The sequence below is a fragment of the Tachysurus vachellii genome, chromosome 16 (genome assembly GCF_030014155.1).
Source record: "Tachysurus vachellii isolate PV-2020 chromosome 16, HZAU_Pvac_v1, whole genome shotgun sequence".
NCBI lineage: Eukaryota > Metazoa > Chordata > Actinopteri > Siluriformes > Bagridae > Tachysurus > Tachysurus vachellii.
Window position 1 is genome coordinate 10,927,686 of NC_083475.1, and position 19,835 is coordinate 10,947,520.

Sequence of the window (19,835 nt, forward strand, 5' to 3'; positions counted from 1 at the left end):
AGCTCCTGCTTCTGCCAGCACTCTCTTCCTAATTAGCCAGTTTGCTTTGCTTTAAACCAAAGTTATCTCTCCTGCTGAGATTATTACCATTAGCTTACATGAGAACACAAAAAAAGCATTCAGTGTTGGGTGTTTAGGAAGTGACAGACAGCAGGAGATTTAAACACTGTTTTTTCTCTTGAAATTGGAAGTCTTGTCTTGCCTGATGTCAACACCACTGCAAATGTGTGCAGATAATTGGCTGGGATATGATTTATATGACTCTATGTTTCTGGGTACATTTCCTTATGGGATAATGACATCTGTGTCTTCTTTCTTTCTAATCATCATTATTACTTTGGATGAGATTTGGTTATTTACTTTTTTGGAGATTTGTTTAACCTACTCGGTTTATCTACTTTGCTGAAAGTGAGAAAAAGAAAAATAACTGCAGTCTTCTAAATGCTGTGATACATCTTGTTCATCCTGCTGGTCTAACAAAGGGGGATAACAAGAATGAAAACCAACTTGTTATATTAGTGAGAAACTGGAAATTCGTCTGCTCAGAAGACATTAAAATACAATTGAACCAAACTGAAATGCCTCCAGCAGGTAGCCCCAGTATTCACCTGACACCACCTAATTAAATGTTTTTTTAAGGTATTTTTTCTTTGCCTTTTTATGAATACTGTATTTTAATTGTGGAACAATTGAACCACAGTACTACACAGTGGGTCTGTGTGTTTTCTGATAGTTCTTACAAAAGGCAACATGCAATTGTTTAGAACGGTGAGTGGTTAGCTACTGTTTTGCAGACAGATTGAGTGGGTGGAAATAACAGATGGGAAAAAGAAAGCTTTTCTTTTCTTATAGAGGACATTTAGAGTGCTATTTATAGGGGTATGATGTTCGTGTCCATTCTACTGCTAATTTCTTCGGTCCAGATCCTGAGCAATGTTTATTGAAAGGTTGTAGACACGGTTATGTCAAAATCGGCACTTGATTACATTACCCATCATACCACATGAGTCTGCATGTCACATGTCTCACTGAGCACCTGTTTAGTGTTTTCTCTAAATAACACCCTCATTTAAACTCTGCTTTCTGTGTACACCATTGTCATGGTTGTGTGTTTGCTGCATTGCCGTCCATCTTGCTTATAGTTAGTATATTTTGGTTTATACACACTGTTCTGTTGTTTCTTTCGCAACTTATAAAATAAATGTCTTCCTTTGCATCCACTAACTCTAACTTGGTTTCTCATTTTCAGACCTTAAACTTTAAGACATATAGCTCAGGGTTTAGGATGTTAACCCACTGGTTGGAAGGTTGTGAGATCACACCAGTGCCAAGTTGCCGTTGCTGGATCCTTGGGCAAAGGTCCTTAAACCTCAACTGCTCAGTTGTATAAAATGAGAGAAAAGTAAGTTGCTCTGGATAATGGCGTCTGCCTAAGGTTGTCAATGGAAATAATCAAAACATGATCAGAACTATTCTGAATTTGTTGAAACGTATTAAATATGTAAATAGATAATACATAGAGTACTAAAAGATAAGCAGTGTTGCGCACTGGCTATTCAGAAATTCTCAAAAATAAACAACAATCAACGTTTTTTTCTGAGAAATTTTCAGATGTGGATGATATAAACTTATGATATAAAGAACTATATTTTGTAACTTCAAATATTATGTTCACCGTTCAACCAAAGGTACAAGAAGAAAAAGTAGTTTTAGGTGAAGAACATTTGAATGTACAAAAATAACAGCACTAATTAACAACGTGTACTCAGTGATGTTCCATTTTTTATAGCGATTCAGCCACATAAACATTATATATGACAAGAAGTAATGAGTTCTCGAATTATTCACTTCATTAAAGAGTAATACATTGCTTAGTGACAGGGCATGTGGGAAGAACATGAGAGTGTGCTATTAAATGAGGATAGGAGAGAGCAGAGAGAGAAAAGTCACGATCGTGATCTCTTGTGATTGTTAGCTGCAGCTGTAACTTCTATGCAAGCACAAGTCAAAGTCTGGCCTTAGGCTTTGTAATAATTGTGCACTTTTGGATGCTGGTGTCAAATGAGGATATCATAGTGAGTGACTCATTTGCTGTTTGTCTAAATTTCAGTCTCTCTCTCAAACACACACAAAACAAATGAAATGAACCATTTCCTCCACTTATCCATGCACTTCTTATTAAAACACAGCTTTAGATTCTGATTAAGAAAAACTATAACCTCATTTCACTAATCGATGTCTTTAACACATTACACATTATTCACTGCATCTTTAATCATACCACTGGAGCATATGTTCATGTGTCTCTTCAAAAGCAAATAAAAGATGGCAGCCTCAGTGCTGCTGATGCACATAATATTTATGTCCCCTAACAAATCTCTCAAAATAGTCCATTAAATGTTTTATAGGTCTTCATCCCTTGACTCAAAACTACCTCCGGCACCAGACAGATGTAGCAGTAATTTTAGCATTCCTGATGTGATGAAATCAGGCTACATGAACTTTTTCTTTGGATTATTAACACTGTTAGACGCTTTGTGGATTATAATGTTTTTCACCCTCTTTCTGTTTCCTGCTTAGTAGAAGTTTCTAGAAGCTGTATCTAGGACATGGGGAAAGCACCAGTGCTCTGGGAATCGACCATGTGATCATGGATGAGAAGTGGCCCGTAGGCGCACCAAGCCTGGGTCAAAACAGGCATTTACAAAGTCACAATATTTCAGCCGAACTACAGCGTGGCGTAGGATATAATCAAGAATGAACATCCTAACATTTATTGTTAGTCTCTGAGCATTTAAAAGCATTGAGGTAGATTTTACAGTTGATACACTGCATTAATTTATTTTTTTACAATAAGCTTGTGATATGCTCATGGGAAATTAATAACCAGTGTATAGAGTCTGTCGTCTGGCTTATTAATGTAGTGTGAAAGAAATCTCACAAATCTCAACACTCATGCAAAATTATTCAGAATTGATTTGAGATTTCTCATCCAACAATCAACAATTAGACGGTCACTGTGTGATACCTTCTCTGATATCTGATTAACCCTGCCTGGGACAATGTGAAGTAATGACAGGAGGGTACTGATTTCCTGCAGTGCTTTCTGGTACTGTATCACATCTGATGATATAATGTAAAGAAATTCTGTTTCAGAAACTCTCATATTGCCATCTAGTGGAAGACAAAGCTGACCACAATGTGAGTGTGTTTTGTAACATATGTTAAGTCTACGTCTGTGTAAGTCTATGTAAGTCTACATTGTAAGTTATGCAGCTTAAGTACTCATAAAAGCATTAATATACTGAGACACAGTTGTGACAAGAAATGACAAGAGACATAAAGATATAATCAGTATTTTTATTTCATCCGAACACCGGATTTAAACTCCAGCAAAGCAATAACAGAAAACAGGTACCTTTTATAAATAAAGGTAATTCACATAAAAAAAATTCAGGAACTAATGTGACTAAGACTAATATGATTGTTTTTCTTTTATCGACAGACACATGGGTTGAAGCTTGAGTTTTATCTAAAATTGGAGAATTTACAGCAACCTGATGCAATGGGACTGAAAGATGGGAAAATTGTTCGGAACAAAAACAAGAGATTCACTGATTTAAAACACCTCTACTGGGAACCATAAATTTTGCAAATGGGACAGTAATCTATGGACATGTCAAACAAGTGACAACACCAAAGACAAATACACATACATTAAACATAACCCCAATAATGTCTGTGGTCGCAGATAAGAATGTAAAGGAAGAATAAGTTCAGAGATGAAAGTAAGAAATATAAACAATGATCATATTTACTGTTTTACAAAAAAAGGAAAAAGATTGTAGAAGTCCCATTTCACCACATAAATCTCTGCACTGTTGCACTATCATGCCACTGGAATGTCTTCTGGAGGAAGATGTAGATCGTTGCCACGTTGACCAATGTATACAGAGCAAATTCAAACAGTAGTCTGGAGAGGGATGAAAGAGGGACGTGGATACGGTACAGCAGATATGGCAGAATAAAATACCGGAACTCAAGAAGCTTCTGAGGAACCGTAGCTGCCACCAGACACACGCAAAATGCCAAGATCCAAAAGAGAGACTTGGAATTCAGAGTGTCCATAAAGTTCCATGCTGCAAACAAATATGCAGGGACGAGGAGGAAGCGAACCAGCTCGTGCTTCTGGAAAATTCTTTTCCAAACGTAGAAAGGAAAATGCCTGTTGTCCGCTAATAAGTACTTGTGGACAAATGTGAACTTCCAGATCAGGAGCAGAGACAGAGCTGTGATCAGGAGAAAGAGGAAAGGATGTCTCCGGAGAGACTGCACAAATCTGATGAGCCTGGTGTAACTAAGGGATAAAGGAAGAGAGAAGATTAACGTGAAGGAGAAGAAATAAAAGAGTTGAGGGACGTTCAGGCAGGCTTCATGACTGGTCCTGTCACCAACCACAATCCCATTGTTCAACACCACAAAGACAATAAAGCCCAAAGCGACTACACCATAAGGCCAGATCGATAAAATCACACTCTTTACATTGAGCGGTGATGTGAAGTATTTTAGTAAAAATTGCGCTAGTCTCATCAGGCTGCTAAGCTGCAATGAAATCTGCGATGGCGATTTCTCGTCCCGCTTTTTCGACAATTCCACCCTCCAGGCCTCATCCAGTTTCTGAGCTGCCACCGTGCCAGCACAGAAAGCCACCCAGATGATGTTGGTCTGGCGGAACAGGATGGCGCAGATACCCAGGAGAGCTGAAGCGTTGTGGCACCTGTACAAACACATAAGGTAGGCGAAGAGAGTGAAGAAGGTGGAGCCGGCGTCAGTGTAGTAGAGGAATGTGAAGAAGTAGAGCACTGGGAAGGAGGACAGAGTCAGGGCAGAGAGCACACGCCGTCCAGTCGCACGGGACTACAAGGAAAAAAGAGAGGGAGACACTATACTGAGAACAAGGACACTAAATTTATCAGGGTTTAAACGAATGCAGATTTATACAAATTCTCAAATCTGATTAGTTAAAAAGTGTTGATTAACTTGACAGTAGTGCTGAATGCCATTCAATTCACATGCTTACATGATACGCTGGTTCTAATATCTTATTGTTTTTATTAAAGACTAATTAATCGTGTGTTATTTCACAAAGAAAGAATTTTGGTGATTTTTTCTATATCAAGATGTTTATTTAATGAGTTGTATTTCTTTAACATATCTTGTGTGTCAGCAATCTGTAACATTTACCACAATGGGAGATTTTTATGAATTGGGCATTTTGCTCTTCATTTAAAATACAAAAAAACAGGAATAGCAATAAAGTAGAATATATTGTAATCCTTGGTGAACTGCTGTGGTATAAAGGAGTAAAACACTTTCTATATACTTGTTATAGGACAATGTGCTTTGAGCTCATATCCAGTGTTATACATATAATACAAATCCTGAATTTCTGAGGTATAATTAAACGTTATATATGCAAAGATTCTGATCCATTCCATGGTTTGTGATCATTTAACAAATGTTTTACACTTACATAAGAAATGATGCTATAAAGAAAAGTACCTTGTCCTTGGGATGTATTTTGCAGATGAGGAGATAGAGGATGTAGATGTTGCCACAGTTGAATAGTACATTGATGAAGCGCAGCATGGCGGTGGAGCACACAGCTGTTCCTGTCCAACCCACCAACCACATGAGAGGTTTAATCACTCCAACAGACAACAGGTACAAACCAGGCAGCGTTGTGATCATAGGGTCCCACTGCAGAAAACATCAATTACAACATTTACCAACACAGCCTGAGAAACAGGATGCAAGACACTGTACATGACATTTATAAACTTTTTAGAAATTTCATTTACAACATGAGCTTCCTTAAACTTTTATTCATAAAACCATCAAAGCCATTAAAATCGCGATTTAAGCTCCACCTACATGGAAACAATCCCATCATTTATATATAAACCACATTTATATGAAAATCTCAGTTGTACTGCACTTTGTAGCATTTTTTTTTTTACATTTTAGAAATATTTCATTTCATTATTTTTATAGTTTCTATTTTGACTTACTTTTGCACAGTACTGTTTATTTTCTAAAAGACGTTTAAATGAACACAAGCAATTAATGGATCACCTAATTGTATGGTTACATATATGTTTATGTCAAGTCAAGTCAAGTCAAGAAGCTTTTATTGTCATTTTAACCATATAGAGCTGTTGCAGTACACAGTGAAATGAGACAGTTTCTCCAGCATCCTGGTGCTACATAGAACAAAGACAGAGCTATAAGGACTTAGCAAGTTAGTCCTAACCACTGTGCATCTGTGCAACCTGGTGCAAACACTGCAGGACAAGACAAAAAAGACAGAAAGACAGTACAGGACAAGACAAAAAAGACAGAAAGACAGTACAGGACAAGACAAAAAAGACAGAAAGACAGTACAGGACAAGACAAAAAAGACAGAAAGATAGTGCAGGACAAGACAAAAAGACAGAAAAACAGTACAGGACAAGACACAAAGACAGTGCAGGACAAGACAAAAAGACAAAAAGACAGTGCAGGACAAGACAAAAAGACAGAAAGACAGTACAAGACAAGACACAAAGTGAAGGACAAGACAAAAAGACAGTGCAGGACAAGACAAAAAGACAGAAAGACAAAAAATGACAAGACAATATACAAAAGACAATAAACAGAAGCAGCACTGACCAGTGTAAATACTGTATGTAAATATTGTACAGTAAATACTGTATGTACAACAATACTGTGTGCAGTAATACTAGAATGAACACATTAGTGTTATAGCAGCAGGTCCCTGACATAATGTAAAGTATTGTGCAAAACAGCCAACGACTGAGATGTGAGACAGCATGTGCAAAGAGCAAAAAGTGTGCAACAACAGCATGTAAACAGATTGATGGATGTATAATGGAAGTGTGTGTATCAGGTCTGTGCAGTGTTTTTCACTGCAATAGTAATAAAAAAACTTTAATGTCTTAAAAATAAATAATATAAATCAATAACACAGCAGGGATTCATTCCATAACAGTAATGTTGCCTGTTTCAGAAGGGAACATGATGTGTTTACATTTTTACCTCGTTAAATTTCCCATCACAGTATTTCTGAGCTTGTGGGACGTGAAAGATTTCATCCATATACGACTCTCTTTGCTCTCTGGTGATTTTGGAAAACAGAAGACATGATATTAAAAAATTAGTGCTACAAACAACAGGGAAAATGTAGCCGTCAAACCTCTCCATTATATTGTTTTAGACGAGAAACTGCCTGCTACTTGTCCGTTGCTAAAGCGAGTTTAGGGTCGTAGTTCAAAAAGCATAAGTTTATAAAAGTAGTGCACTACATAGAACGTATAGAGCGCGTTGATTTCCTCCCTACGTAGTGAGAAAGGATCTATTTGGGACGCTGCACATATTGCGTTTAACGGGCATTTTCCGGGTGGATATCGCTTTTACTAATACGTTCCGTCTGAGATTATGTGTTAGACTTTTGTCTGTTAAGATAATATATAACCTCAATAGATAACTCGACTGCGTGATTAAATGGTCGTTTAGATTTCATTATAGATTCTCTTGTATTTAAAATAACAGATTCGTGTACGGTTAAGTAAAAGTCGGAACGCTAATATGGTTCGTGGTGTCACAAAGTTATTGTCCCGTGTAGTCAGGTTGAGAGTTTTGGAGAGATTTAGCTTCTTATGATGGATTTAACTAGTGCTTTGGAGCTGTTTCCTGAGTTTGCTGTGACTCAGATACTTTTCAAAGATGTTAAAAACTGTGCAGAACTGAAAAAGATGGCAATGGAGGGAAAAATAGCCGGTGCGCTGATCAACCCTTCAGTTGTAAGTGTTTCAATCTGTTTTTCTTTCTGTTATTTTCAGCTTAAACTCCCTTTAAACAGGTTAAAACTTTCAGACTTTACCTTTCTTGTTGTCTGTTACTGGTGTAATATGAATAAACATCTATGAAACCTAATACACAGTGTGTGTTGTAGTGTTAAATGAAATGTCTTTGGATATTTTGCACTTCATTCTTCTTCTCGTTGGTTAGTTTACATTATCCAAAGAAAAGGGTTGAACAAGTGAATATTTATGTCTTGGGGGCAGTAAAGAAAATACACTTCTCATATCCCAGCTTGTTAGGGTGTTGGAGTTATAGGGAAGGTTTTTTGTTAGACATGGTCAGCAGAAGCAGACTGGAGATGCTGGGGCTTGAACACAAGATCTTGTGATCAGAGTCTTAACCAGTTTAACCACCAGGTGTTTGGAAGCCTAGTGGTTAAGGTGTTGGGCTACCAATCAGAAGGTTGTGGGTTCAATCCCAGCTCCACCAAACCGCCACTGTTTGGCCCCTGAGCAAGGACCTTAGTTGTATTAAAAAAAATTAGATAACATAAGTCACTCCGGATAAGGGCATCTGCCAGATAATGTAAATGAATGGGCTAAGTTGAGTGTATATCTAGCAGAGGTCACATTTAAATGCATGCATGTTGTGTCTGTGTTGAAGGTGTTGGATCCGTTCCAAACTCTCCTAGCAGCAAATAAAGCAGTTCATGTTCAGATGATTGGAAAAATGAAGACAAGGAGCTTATATTCTGAAATCATCTTCAACCTTTCACCAACAAACAACGTAAGCGGTGCTTTCCTACTACATATCTAGAGCTTATTTCTGTCAGATACAGTGGACATTTGTTACTGTAGTTACATTTGAATTGAGTTCAATTTACATTACCACCAAACTACCTCTGTGGGATTCTAATTATTTTTCTCTGAACTTCTACACAGATCTCTGAAGCTTTTAAAAGGTTTGGGATCTCAGAAAATGACAATGCGGTTCTTATTGTTCTGGTTCATAACAAAGAAGAAGCATGCAATAAGGACGATATCCTGTCGAAGGTGGACGGCCAGCAGATTCCAGCTGATCAGATATCCTCCCTCAGTGATCTTGCCAAGATTAAAAAGGTTTGATTTTGGTGCCTTGGTGTAACAGGAATAGAATCCGACATAAGTTTTCTATCTCTGAGCATAAAATCCTGTCTTTGTTTTTTGTTATTTCAGCTTTACAAACTTGCACCTCAAGAGGAAAAGTGTGGAAGTGTTTTGGATGCTGTTGTCTGCAGAATGGCTGCTAAGGATGTTGTCTAGCTTACTTTTTTATTATTTCAGACAGAATATCTGTTATGTATTTATTTCTGTATAAACATTAGAAGATTTTTTTTTTTTTTTTAAATAAAAACAAATTTGATAATGGGGGATCTTGTCCTGCATCTTTAATTGTATTAATAACAGGAATGGAAGCAAATGAACAGATCCTTATGTAAGTCAACATGACTTTTCTTTTTGGGCAGACACATTGTAGGATAAGTAGTAAGGAAAACGCATGAATGGATTAATTTGATTATGTACAAATTATGTTGGTATCTGGCAGCCAGGAAATAAAAGAGGACATGCAGTCGATTTCTCCACTTTTGAGGAGATAAAGTAGGTTTGATGGGACTGTATTATTTCTCTTCAAATGAAAATAATCGGAATATAAGTCAAAGAGCTGCTTTAATTCATACTCTTGGGACAGAGTTCATTTCATCTCAGCCTGATGAAAACCAGGTCTACAATATGAATCTAATAAATAGCTTTTTTAGAGAAACAGAAGGCCCTACAACAGTATAGATAAATAGATTTTGAATGTTCCTCTCTTCTCCCATTCATTATTAATGACACATTAATAACTATAGCTTGTACAGCCCTGGTTAAACATCCTTCCCTGCAAGAGCTTATTCATTTTAATGAGAACAGAAATGTAGATTTCCAGCCGTATAGCAGGTGCTTGTGTAGTTTAATCCACTAAGCTTCAACAGAGACATCAGATACACTCATTTTACTCTAAATTTATTTTAATTCTTCAGCCAGAAAATTTTGGAGTTCTAGTTTCTGATTCAGTACAACATCTTCATCCAGGAAGACTTTGAGAAATACAAAGAATCCGGAAAGTATTCACAGTCCTTCACTTTTCTCATATTGTGTTGTGTTACAGTTTTATCCCAAAATAGACTGAATTCCTTATTTTCCTCAAAATTCTACAAACAGTGCCCCATAATGACAACGTGAAAGCTCTGTTGTCTTTTCCCTATAAACTCATTTGGGAAAGAAGTACTACAGTACTTAAAAAAAGCACCAGGCTTTATTTGTCTTCACTGACTGCTTTATTCTTGTCAGGGTTGCGTTTGATCCGGAGTCTATAGTCATGATTAAGTCTTAAGGGGACAAGGCCAAGTTTATATCAAGACACTGAAAACAATCAACTCTTATCTGAAGCCGAGCATTTACTTCAACTAGTTGTGCTTCATTCACACAACCATTCTTACTTAGAGGCTGTTTTCTAAAAGAAAGAATGACTTTATGCATGTGAAAAGAAGGAACAGCACAGGCATGAATCCAAGTACAACTGCTAATAAGTCAGTGAAAAGTCCAATTTGATAAAAAAAAATGTCACTTGACCAGACTTGAGTCCTTAAGCTGTAGATACAGACATCTACAGCCAGGAGTGTAAGAGAGCAAAAGTCTTCCGTGTGTGTGTGTGTGTGTATTTGTGTGTTTGTGTGTGTGTGTGTGTGGTTCTTTGGAAGATAAAATGCTCAGGAACATGACTGCAGGTAAAGGGTGAGGAAAAACATCATACACTCAAAAATATGAAAACTATTTATTTTATTATGCAACAAAATTATTTGATTTTAGTGTTTTCCATTATGAAAAATAAGGATGATGATCTGTTTGGTCTTCATCCACAGCCCAAAAATATTTCAACAGATAATACAACAAGCTAAATATGACAGGTGCTGTGTATAAATCAGTCTGGAAAGCTGGTAAGTTCATCTTTGCCGACGTTTCCTCCACTCAGTATTACCACAACATTCTTGCCAATAACGTCTGGTATTTTGCTGTTAATGAGGGCAGCAAAGGCAGCAGATCCTGAGGGTTCTACGACTAGGCCGGCTTTGTAGAGAGCAGAAACGGCAGACCTGATTTCATCATCAGTCACCAACACGATCTCCTCCACGTACTTCTGACACATGGCATATGGCAGGGCACCTAAGACGAGGCATACAGAGAACACACACCTTGTCTAAAAGGTACTAATAAATATAACATGGGTTATATCTAGCTGTCAATTTCTTCAAGCAATTTGCAAAAAGTTTCTGATATACATACATACATACATACATACATACAAACAATATAAGATGTGATAGCATTGCTGTAGCAGGGATTGTCAACGGTTTAAAAGCTGAAAATATTATATATATATATATATATATATAAAATAAAAAAATACTGCAGCAGAACCAATCAAAAGTTTTGGGAAAATAAACTCCCCATAATTCATAGAATCTTGTTCATTTCAATTTTGATTTATTGACTTATTTAATTAGCTGCATTTTTATCTACCTCGAGGCAGCTAATCGAGCAAGAAAAATGTATTCACAAACCTCACAAAAATGATTTTTTTAATTTAATTCATCTTCCATGGTCTGATTGGTGAAGTAGAAACAAAGCTTGGACAAATAAGCTTTTTTTATATATACTTTTTTTGTGTTTATTCTCTCTATCAAATTCATAACTGATGAATCATCTGACGTATGAAACACTACTATGCCACAAAAAATAACAACCTCAACCTGTCTTATTAATATCTGCCTTAATACTTAAAACTGTTGTCACATTCTGTCATTAGTTGCTTATCCGGGTCCTAGGGAATTTTTATTTAGCTGGACCTTCACAAATTTTAGTTGTATACCCATATGCCCTATCTGTTTCTTAGCTATGTACAGTTTGGCTAAAGTGACATTTCTAAAGCTTAGTTATTGGTGATTCTGGAAAACTTGAGTATAACCAATCACTAATATTTAATATGGAAAGCTCCTAATGAATATTTCATGCAAAAATAAATGATACCTGCAAAGGGTGGTGCAAGACCAGAGGCAACGCTTTTGCTGTCCATGCCAACAGGTTTTTTCTCAATGAAGCTTTTGTACATGGTGCATGCTGTTAATGGTGAAAAACAAATGAACACAAATGAGCAAATTATTATAATTTACATTTCCACCAGAATCAACTAATCCAATACACATTGTTAAACTCTTTACCTCCTTCTGGTTCCACTCCATAAATTCTTGTATCCTCACAACCTGAAAGCTTAATGACTGCTGCTACTCCGGCCAGTAAACCCCCTCCACCGCAGCACACCACTACCACATCAGGATTAGGAAGCATCTCCAGGATCTCAAACCCCAGACTACACCAAGAATACATACCGGTAGAGACATGAGAAATGCTATAAACTCCACTTAACGGCTTTAATAAAATATGTTCAGATGATTGTGTTATGTACCTGGCATGTCCTGCTATGAGATCCAGATCATTGTAGGAATGAAGAAAAGTCATTTTTTCCTCTTGAACGCATCGATGGACAACATCCAAAAGACACGTGGTGGGCACTCGTTCAACCTCGATGCCAAAACTCTGTTATAACAATAAAGAATATTAAGGGGATTTGCATGAATCATGAATGAAACATTAATGCAGGCGTTTCCGGTGTGGTCGCACTTGTATTAGAAGAGATCTGGAGATAGGAGCCGTTTCAGGCATCACCACTTTGCCTTTAGTTCCGTAGTGTTTAGAGGCATAAGCAAAGGACTTCCCATAATTCCCAGCAGACATTGTGACAAAATGGTCCCCCCTGGATCTTCGAGCAAACTGATTTGCTACACCTCTAATCTTAAATGATCCTGTTCATGAAGAAACAGAAGACGTTTTACACTTAATTTACATCAAAATATATATATATCAGATTTAGTTATTTTGCTAATACCTTTTGACACATTTAAACAACCACTAGATTTAAACCATACCGTCATCTGAGATCTTGTGCATTAATATTCAAAAGCACAAACTAACCTGTTCTTTGCATGTTCTCCAACTTCAGATAAGCATTACAGGGCACCTGGAGCGGCAGTGTGGTCTGGCTCAAGAGGATCATGGGTGTTTTGATTACTCCCAAAGGGCTGCTCATGACCGTCTCCCGAGCGTCATTAAGCATCTTAAGTGTAATACCTTCTGCTACCAGGTCCTCCATGTTGCTGAGTGATGAAAAGAAACTCAGTTAGAGGCCTTACTTGCTCATTTCATTAATTATTCTGGTTTTTATAAGTGTATATTTGATACCATCGGTTGCTGTGACACTAAAGGGTGTATTAAAGGAGCAGTTTGGCCTTAAATAAAATTTACCCATATGTAGTCGATCAAGTAACACCGTTTTGGTGTCAGAAAAATAGTGCAGGTTTTAAATCTGTGGTAAAATGAATCCTTGGTTACAAATATTTATATTATAAGCTAACAATTTTGAGCCAAAATGCCAGCACTGTTTAATAATTCCTCTTAACAGAAACAGAGTATTTCACTTTCACTCATGGGCAAAAAAAAAAAAAAAAAGGATTTAGTCAAAGAACATCTTTGAGTAATAATGTTTACTGTCCTTTAATGGTTTGTGTTCACACTTTTCAGCTGTTTTCATCTTATACATTATATTCACACTTTATACTATATACAGAATTATATATACATACAGTTAGGTGCTGATGTCCATACATATACACACAGTACTGTGCAAAGTACGGTGCCATGGATAATAATATAAACTGACTTGCATGCCTACTTTATGCTAAGTGTATTCTTCAATAGAAAGAAACTAAGACTTAACATGAACTTTTAATCAAAATAAAATTCAAACTTACAGAGAAAAGTTTTTTCACATTAAAAGTAACATCTGCGAATCGAAGAACTGTACCAAGTTCTCCAAGAAGCCTGAAACTGTTTTCCCTTTTACTGCTCAGTTGTTATTTTATTTTACTTTTATAATTATTAGGACATCCTTACTTTGACTTTGCCCTGTACTGTATACACAGAAACTATTTAGACCGTAGGTGGTCAATATTAATTGTACATGATTTGGAAATCTATACTGTGTTGCCCATCCTTGTGATCAACACACCGAGCTCTGATTAACAGGAATTAGATGAACTGAGACTGCCACTAAACAGGCCAAAGAAATTGTTTGTAGACTTCCATGACAGGATTGAGTGAGTTTACACCTCAGGGAAAATGATACAGAAAGAGTGAAGCTTGGAGGCCCTAAACAATATAATTCTTAACATCATTCTTAAACCCCCAACACTTTTTCTTGAGTTGGATGCAAAACTGAGCACACATTGAGGAATGTCCTTAATCAGGTAGGTGACCAAGAACCCAAGGGCCACTTTGATAGAACAAAAGGAGGAAAGTGGAGATGATGTAAGAAGAAGCCCACCTAATACGTCTCTATGGTAGAGAGGAGACAGATGGAAAAACACACAAAAATTACATGTCACTGCTTACTTTCAGTCTGAGAAAACCAATACAAGATTCCATAGTATGATTAAACCAGGACTGGAACCTTTTGCCTGGTGATGGTGGCTTCATCGTGCTATAGAAAGGTTTTTCAGCACCAACAGGGACTTGTCAGGCTCAAGGGACACATGAATGGAATAAAGTACCAAAGATCTTCTTGATGGAGAGCCTCAAAAAGGGTTTCACCAGATCGGTGAAAGTTTCCCGTTCAAAAAATAAAACACACAGGGAGAAGATCCTCATTTCTAGGTGTGTCGAGATTATTTCATTACATAGATCATGTAATCATAGATTCACAGATTATTTCCTACAGAGACTAAAGGCGATCTGAATAAATAAAGTCCTGAATTCATTTTTTCCTTCATTTTTCAACTCAAATTGAAAATTTCTCGATCAACTCAGGAGACAGTGTTCCACCATGAGAGGCAGCTAACAAGTGGTGAGGATGAAAGTTAATATGTGCTTCATTTATGAAACAGAGGGCACAGCCAGCATGACTCTTTTGGACTTTTTGGCAGTTATAGTTGACAATCATAGGCAGGAATTAAACTCCTGATATCCCAACAATAAACCGAATGTGGCACCCTTCAGGAGCCCAATACATGAATTTATGAATTTATCATTGGCCTTGTTAGGAATAGCCCTAACTGCTTGTGAATGTGATATTTCTGTCCTTCGTTTTACTTTGGTCATTATGGAGTTTCGCTGGTTGATGAGACGGACTCAACAAGCTGAATGTGATTTTGGATTAAAACATTAACATAACAAAAAAGACAAACAAAATGAATGTACTTATGAAGTCCAGAAGATGGAGAACACTAACCCAGAGGTAACAGGTGTATGGTTTATTCCGTTCGTTTGCAGTAAGTCTGGATTATCCGACATGTGCCGTCTTTGAATATGTACTTTGATGTTTTTCTTATTCAGAATTAAATTGCAGAAGCAACATGTGATTCGTTTGGGTCTTGATGTCAGTACTTTGAGGCTCCCAGTGCAGATATTATGCATTGGGTTCACAGACATAAGAATATCCTGACAGTTAAAGGGTGGAACTGGGGCAGTCAAAGAAGTAGGTGAAGATGGAGGACTGGGAGACTTGACTTTAATATCAAGGACGTTCAGGCTCCCTGTGGCACCGTCTTCGCTGCACTGAGGGTCCGAGCCATTACTGTCACTGCATATAGGGACCGAGGTGTTGATCGGTGATGTAAATCCATTAGAAGATGCAGTTGTTGTGCTGGGGACCAGTGAAGAACTACACGGTGCATGCAGCTGCATGTTTAAAGATAATGCACACTTGTGTATATGTTCTGTAAAGTAATTTCGTGAGATTATAGTCCTCTTGCAGCAGCAACAATGGTAGTGGCTGCTTTTACTGCATCCTAGGTTGCATTTGTAGATTTTTTTCTCTGTAAGTAAGAGACATGGTGTTATATTAGAGTAATAAATGACATGCCATAAAAAAAGAGAAGACAAACCTGTAACCCCAGATAAAATATGTAGTCATTAATCACTTTACCTTGAAATTCAATCGCTGTTTTCTCATGAGTTTGTATGTGAGCTACAAGTGCAGCATACTCCCCCATCCTGCTGCAGAACTGGCATTTATACTTGCCTGAGCCAATACAAATAGGCTTAGGGCGTTTCCCTTTTGGGCAAATAGTGACATGAAGCTGCAATATAAAAGCAAATGTTTTGAAATCGAACACTTTTCAGTTAAGGTATCGTGTTAAACTGGTTGTATGACTTTAATTGCTTCGCACTCAACATGCATTAGCACGATTAGTATAGCAAATATACACAAACAAATGTTTTACCTCATTAGATGGTGGCATTGGAGATGTCGATTATAGTCCTGGTATTACATTGAAATGAAGTCAAGTACTGGAGGAAAAAAACTAAACAAAACAAACAAAAAAAAAAAAACGGGGCATAAAACTTAGTGTGAATTGGTTGCAACAGACACAGGGTAAGAAATGCAACATGTAATAATCATGTTGCATCAAGAAATGCATTTTAATTTCTCTTACAAATAGAACTAGACAGGTTTAAAAATAAATAAATAACACAAATAAATAAATATAAACGCACTGCATTTTGTTTTTAGCCCATAATGACAAAGAAACTTGTAGCATTAAGACTGCACACACACACAAACACACAGACACACACAAACACGCACAAGCACAAACACACACAAACATACACACACACAAACACACACACGCAAACACACACAAACCACACAAACAAAACACACACACACCAAGTGACTAATCGCTCATCACCTTTCATGCTTGCTTAACACTGGAGGTGTATATAGGCTTAAATACATTATACCTGCCTTTCAGCAGGGTTCTTGTATGTCACTAGGTTACCTGATCTTTGATTTCTTCTAATAATTATATTTGAACCACCAAATTATCTTGATAACCTGCAAATCCTGGAATGATCCCTAACATTACATGTTTTAAAGAGAGCCTGCACCTCCAGTAAAGGTGAGTGGAGCTCAAAGTGAATCCTGATCAAACTTACAAACAATCCAAAAAAGCTAGTAACTGGAATTACTTCCCAAAACACTTAGTTAAATAACTAATGTTAAAAGATTGTAAAGCTACAAGTTATGGAGTGAGCCAGTCAGCTTACCTCGGCTTAAAGCCTCTTCTTTTCTCTTTCTCTTGAGGCTGAAAGAGCAAGAACGCATCTCTGGAATCCATGTAGTGTGAAAGATGGAACTGCAAAATCTTTTGTTCCATGTACCCTAATCTATCCTATATATCTCCTATATACCTTATACTGTATACGTATCTTTATATCTATATTTATATCTCTCAATTATATCAATAGCTCTATCTGTCTGTCTGTCTGTCTCTCTGTCTGTACTCTACAATGCCTCTAAAGCTGTGCTCTGGAATCTGACACCAAGACATTAGCAGCAGATCTGTTACGTCCTGTAAATTGTGAAGTGGGACCTCCATGGATCTTGTTTGTCCAGCAAATCCCACAGATACTCAATCAAACTGAGTTCTGGGCAAATTAACACTCTGATCGAACCAATCCTGAACATTTTTGCAGTGTGGCAGACACCATGATCCTGTTGAAAGAGACCACTGCCATTAGGGAATACCGTTGCTGTGAAGGTGTGGACTTGATCTGCAGCAATGTTGAAGAAGGTGGTACATGTCAAAATAAACTTTCATTCCCCTCGCACATCACTGAACCTTGGGTGCCCAGGACCCTGTTGTTGGTTCACTGGTTGTCCTTCCTTGGACCACTTTTTGTACGTAATAACCACTGCATACCCGGAACACCCCTTAAAATCCTACAGTTTCAGAGATGCTCTGACCCAGTTGTCTAGCCAGCACAATTTGTCAAAGTAGCTATGGGCCATGCACACGCACATGTGGAGGAAATTGGACATTCCAACTTTTACACTCTTCTGATTTAGGTTTTAAGAGTGTGGCTGAGGCTGGGGTTTTATCAGGATTGGTAGATTGGACCTGTTGGACCAATCAAGCAAAGTAGAATGAGATCTTAGCTCCTAGATCAAGTGAGACAGAGTCGATCCTGAGGATCTACCTCACATGAGGCTGATGCATGTGTACATAAACACACAATGACAAAGTTTTTGAAAAGTACCCAATAGTTCATTTTTCCACACCTCAAAACATGAAATGCAGTTGCTGTAATACATCCACCGTTCATCTAGTTTAGATGTAAATACCCACTATTTAAAGGCAAAAGTAACATATTCTTTTTCATTTCATGCCCAATAAACTGTAGTAGACAGTAAAAATAACAATAACTTTAACAAATATGAATAATGAATGTCTAATTTACATTAAATCATTTCATGACATTATTATTATTATTATTATTATTATTATTATTATTTATACAATATTTTATGGCTGCAGTTTTCTATTGACCCAAAACAAAGAGGCTTGCAAATTTACAGGTCAGGTTTCACCAAGAGAGAGTAAATGTAACCACAAATGCATCTTTCATAGTAAACTCACTTCACTATAGCTCAGGAGATAGATATACATTATGTAAATAACAAACTGGCTGTAAACCTCTTGCTCTAAAAATGATTATTGCTCTGAAAAACTCACCAGGGTCCAAAATAGTTTCACAGGCAAAATAAAATAGTGCATAAAATAATTAATCACATTGACGTCCCATGTTAGATGTTGGCTTTAAGTGTTGGTGTATTTATGATGCACAATTTTTCTCTTTAACTGCATAGTATTCAAAAGCAACTAGAGCAGCTTTTATTGCTGCTATCATGTTTCCTCTGCCAAAGCCTTTTGCCATAAATACTGCAACACTTCTTGATGACATCACAAAAACAAAACTGTCAACAAAACTGAACATTTACCCTAAAAAACTCTGCTAGGTTTTTTTTTTTATATATTTCTCAACATGTACTGATTTTAACACCCACTTAAACTGAAATAAAATGTGCAGATGTTGAGGTCACATGTACACTAATAAACCTGATTTCATATAATAAAGATGCATGTTCATAATAATCTTCTAAGTCTACAGTTACACCTTTAAGCTCAAAGCATGATCAAAACAGGAGACACGATAAGATGAGACGTTCTTGTATTCTGCTTTGAGCACAGAGATTAATTCCTGTTATTATTTATAATTATAATGAATAATATATTTTTAGTGAGCATTATTTATCAGATTAGTAAATAATTCTTTCTTTCTTTTCACTCTGCTTGAGTACTTTAGGTAATTTTTTAGTGATCTAAAGACCAAATCCAATCCAATCCAATGCACAAACCTGATCTGAGAAATAAGACATCTGGAGTTGTTTAAAGTTACTTTACCAGTCAGACTAGAGTTAGATCTATTAATATACACGTTTTGAGTTCAATTGCTTTTAAAAGCCACGTTTATATATAAATAAAACACACATTTTAACTTTCATATACAGCTTGTCCACTAGTGCAAAGGAATGCACTGCTTTCCAAACACCTACTATACAAAACTTACCTTTGCTAGAATTTGGGGAAAATCTCCTTACCAGAACCCCATTAACCAGCAGTGGCATTTACAATAATAATCAAACAATAATGTATTTTTAAAACCCCACTTTCTAACCTAAATGTGTTCACACTCGGTTTACTTTAAAGCTTGTTTACATTAGACATTTGACAAGGAACCAACGAGCAGAGAAAAACATCGCTGACCTCAAAGTCGTTCCGGTTGTAAAGGTTATGGATTTACAGAGTACTAGAAGTAAGACGTCACAAATGAACTTGTTTAACAAACGTATAGTGTTTTATAACGCATTAGATGGTGTACCGATATACTATGAACAAAGAACTAGATCCTAGTTTCCTATCGGACAATGTTTTC

The 19,835-nt window shown here is 36.9% G+C and overlaps 3 protein-coding genes across 7 annotated transcripts; 1 reads left to right on the top strand and 2 right to left on the bottom strand.

The window, feature by feature from the left end:
• Positions 1-3,344: 3,344 nt before the first annotated feature.
• alg10 (ALG10 alpha-1,2-mannosyltransferase) lies at positions 3,345-7,322 on the bottom strand. The gene is made up of 3 exons (XM_060890022.1): positions 7,099-7,322; positions 5,563-5,760; positions 3,345-4,917 (listed from the first exon to the last, which is right to left on the bottom strand). Exons 1-3 carry the CDS (start codon positions 7,261-7,263, stop codon positions 3,859-3,861), a joined length of 1,422 nt encoding a protein of 473 aa, XP_060746005.1. The 5' UTR covers positions 7,264-7,322; the 3' UTR covers positions 3,345-3,858.
• Positions 7,323-7,478: 156 nt separating this feature from the next.
• On the top strand, positions 7,479-9,270 carry tprkb (Tp53rk binding protein). The gene is made up of 4 exons (XM_060889676.1): positions 7,479-7,862; positions 8,527-8,649; positions 8,805-8,981; positions 9,078-9,270. The coding sequence occupies exons 1-4, from the start codon at positions 7,719-7,721 to the stop codon at positions 9,162-9,164; spliced, it is 531 nt and encodes a 176-aa protein (XP_060745659.1). The 5' UTR covers positions 7,479-7,718; the 3' UTR covers positions 9,165-9,270.
• A 1,434-nt stretch (positions 9,271-10,704) lies between these two features.
• Positions 10,705-19,803, bottom strand: srr (serine racemase). Of its 5 annotated transcripts, none has more exons than XM_060889273.1 (11): positions 19,667-19,803; positions 17,106-17,143; positions 16,277-16,357; positions 15,979-16,132; positions 15,283-15,868; positions 12,972-13,153; positions 12,621-12,802; positions 12,406-12,536; positions 12,161-12,309; positions 11,970-12,059; positions 10,705-11,105 (listed from the first exon to the last, which is right to left on the bottom strand). In XM_060889273.1, exons 3-11 carry the CDS (start codon positions 16,292-16,294, stop codon positions 10,864-10,866), a joined length of 1,734 nt encoding a protein of 577 aa, XP_060745256.1. In that variant the 5' UTR covers positions 16,295-16,357; positions 17,106-17,143; positions 19,667-19,803; the 3' UTR covers positions 10,705-10,863. The 5 variants fall into 5 exon arrangements, with proteins under 5 accessions (XP_060745256.1, XP_060745255.1, XP_060745252.1 ...); XM_060889272.1 differs by having other exon boundaries at positions 17,106-17,959; positions 19,667-19,779; XM_060889269.1 differs by lacking the exon at positions 19,667-19,803 and adding an exon at positions 19,470-19,648.
• Positions 19,804-19,835: the final 32 nt, after the last annotated feature.